General features: G+C 39.3%; 1 protein-coding gene across 1 annotated transcript in view; it reads right to left on the bottom strand.

The window, feature by feature from the left end:
* LOC110295777 (murinoglobulin-1) overlaps positions 1-2,295 on the bottom strand; it is a 363,481-nt gene that overhangs the window by 342,513 nt on the left and 18,673 nt on the right. Inside the window, exons 9-11 of the mRNA XM_029478259.1 lie at positions 1,180-1,297; positions 925-1,034; positions 77-250 (exon numbers count right to left, since the gene is read on the bottom strand). Of these exons, the coding sequence (XP_029334119.1) occupies positions 77-250; positions 925-1,034; positions 1,180-1,297 (402 nt within the window). The remainder of the gene's footprint in view (positions 1-76; positions 251-924; positions 1,035-1,179; positions 1,298-2,295) is intronic.

The raw sequence follows: 2,295 nt of genomic DNA, 5'->3' as shown, positions 1-2,295 counted from the left end.
TTTTTTTTTCATTAGGCTACACATCATTGAGTTCAAGCTGTTGCGAAGCCTTGCCTTGTGTCTTTTGTCCTCCTCATTTCTGACTTACTTTGATATGGAGGGAAGAGCCTGAGAAGCCANCAGTGTCTATGGAGAACTTTGCCAGGCCATGCTGATCAGTGGTAGTAGCACAGGTATAGCCAACTTCTTGTGTTTTGATGAAGACTTGTGCATTTGGGATAGGGTCTCCCTTGATATCCACTAGGCGGACCTAAGTTGAACAAGGAAGAAAAGTATAGTCTAGGCATGGAAATATGACAAAGAATGTAAGCGAAAACACTGTTTCAGTGTTATACGAAGATTCCAAAGATGAACCAACAAATTCAGCACATGCAAAAATTGGTTCAAGAAAATCTATGCCAGCAGCACTATCGGTTCTGTGAAAGTATGAAGGCTGAAGTAATCATATTCTTAATGCCATAACAGATGCTTTATAGATGCTTTCTACTTTCTTATTATTCATAAGAAACCATTATTGATTCCTTTGTGTAAAGTACAGGAAGCAGATGCTCTGTCAATATCACAAGTACAACTTGTGAGGGTGCAGAGGCTGATGGAGAGCATGTATCTGTTATGAGTATCTATCATATGCTGCTTCACCATTGACACAGTGACACTTTCATAAGGTTTTCAGGAACAGTAGCTATAAATGAAAACTTTGTAGCCTATGTTTTATATTTGGAGCTTCCAGATAACCTAAGTCTTCAGTTTAGTTCTGGGAATTGAACTCATACACTTGGGCATGGGAAATATACACTCCACCACTAAGCTGCACTTCTTGTGTTGCAATCAATGATGTCAGACATGCCTAATATCTAGCAGAATGGCTTTGGTTTTGAAGTACCACTCTACAGCTTAACCAGGTATGAACCAAAAACACCTTACTTTCACAAAGAATGGAATCCCGTGTCTGAAATGTGAATCTGCCTTCAGAAATATGAGCTTGCTTGTGATTCTTTCAATTTTAGTTGTTCCATATCCACTGAACTCCAATCCTGAAGAAGAAATTAGTGACAACCTTGAAAGCCTAAGTTGGTTAGAGAGTTGCTTGATTTCTGCATCCTTTGAACCACCATCTAGATGTGAAAAGGTGTCAGTTTTCACAGCATCATCTTCTATATTCTTTGATTACCCACATACCTGTCCCTTCTTCTGTAACAGTTGCATTCACATGGAAAAGCTGAACCCTGTGATGTCTTTTATTTGATTGGAGCTCAGTGATGTTCGCTTCTTGTGTGCTGCAGCCATTGTTATCTAGCTGATATGTAAAATAAAAGCAAGGTAACATGGCACACTGCTCAGATCAATGGTTTACTCAAATTCACTCATGAGGACTTCTTTCAGAAAAATGACAGCTTAGTACATGATGTTCTGGTTATAAGCATGGGACTCAGCTCAAACCCTGGGCTCCTGTATGCCATGGTCATGACCAGTCCCAGTGTTGCCTTGGCTTAGTCATCTATAAAAATAGTGATTATCTATTAAGTACTAAGTGATATCTANTAAGGAGTATTAAGTAAACTNACAATTATAATGTCTGAAGCAATTAACTTGCATGCCATTAGGATTTAATACTTAGTTTCTATTATTAAAATAGCACGGATGTAGCCCAATGGTNCATTTTACTAGCAGGCATGATGCTGTTGCCTTGATACCAAGTGGCAGTAAGTAAAGTGAAGTCCATTCCCAGAGCGAAATGGTGTTTAGAAAACTCTTCATAAGAAAGAATTGACATTATTCTGAACTGTGAAAGATTCACCAGAATCATTGTTTTATTCTTCGTTAAATTTTACCTTCACTGCTTACTTTTTTCCCTTTTCATCATTACAATTATTGTTGGCTTAGTAGTATACTTTATTTCATTTAGATTATATTGCTCAAACAACTTCAGTTTTCTGCTCTTGCGGTAGTTTGTCCAGATACCTTTTCCCTTTCTTTGCTAGCTCATCTGCCCAAACTCCATAGAAGAGGTGCCTAGTCTTACTGCAACTTGATATGCCAGGGCAGGTTGATACCCATGAGAGGCCATCCGTTTTCTGAGGACAAGGGGCAGGAGCAGTGGTTGGGTGGGGTGAGAGGAGGTGAGAAGGAGGGACTGGGAGGAGAGGAGGGAGGAGAACCTGTGAGCAGGATATAAAGTAAATAAATAATTAAAAAAAAAAAAAGAAATACACCAGTCAGAATGGCTAAGATNAAAAATCCAGGTGACAGCAGATGCTGGCAAGGATGTGGGGAAAGAGGAACAGTCCTCCATTG

This window comes from Mus caroli, chromosome 6, assembly GCF_900094665.2.
Source record: "Mus caroli chromosome 6, CAROLI_EIJ_v1.1, whole genome shotgun sequence".
Lineage (NCBI taxonomy): Eukaryota > Metazoa > Chordata > Mammalia > Rodentia > Muridae > Mus > Mus caroli.
Note: the sequence above shows the minus strand (reverse complement) of the source record. Positions and strands in the feature narration are given on the sequence as shown.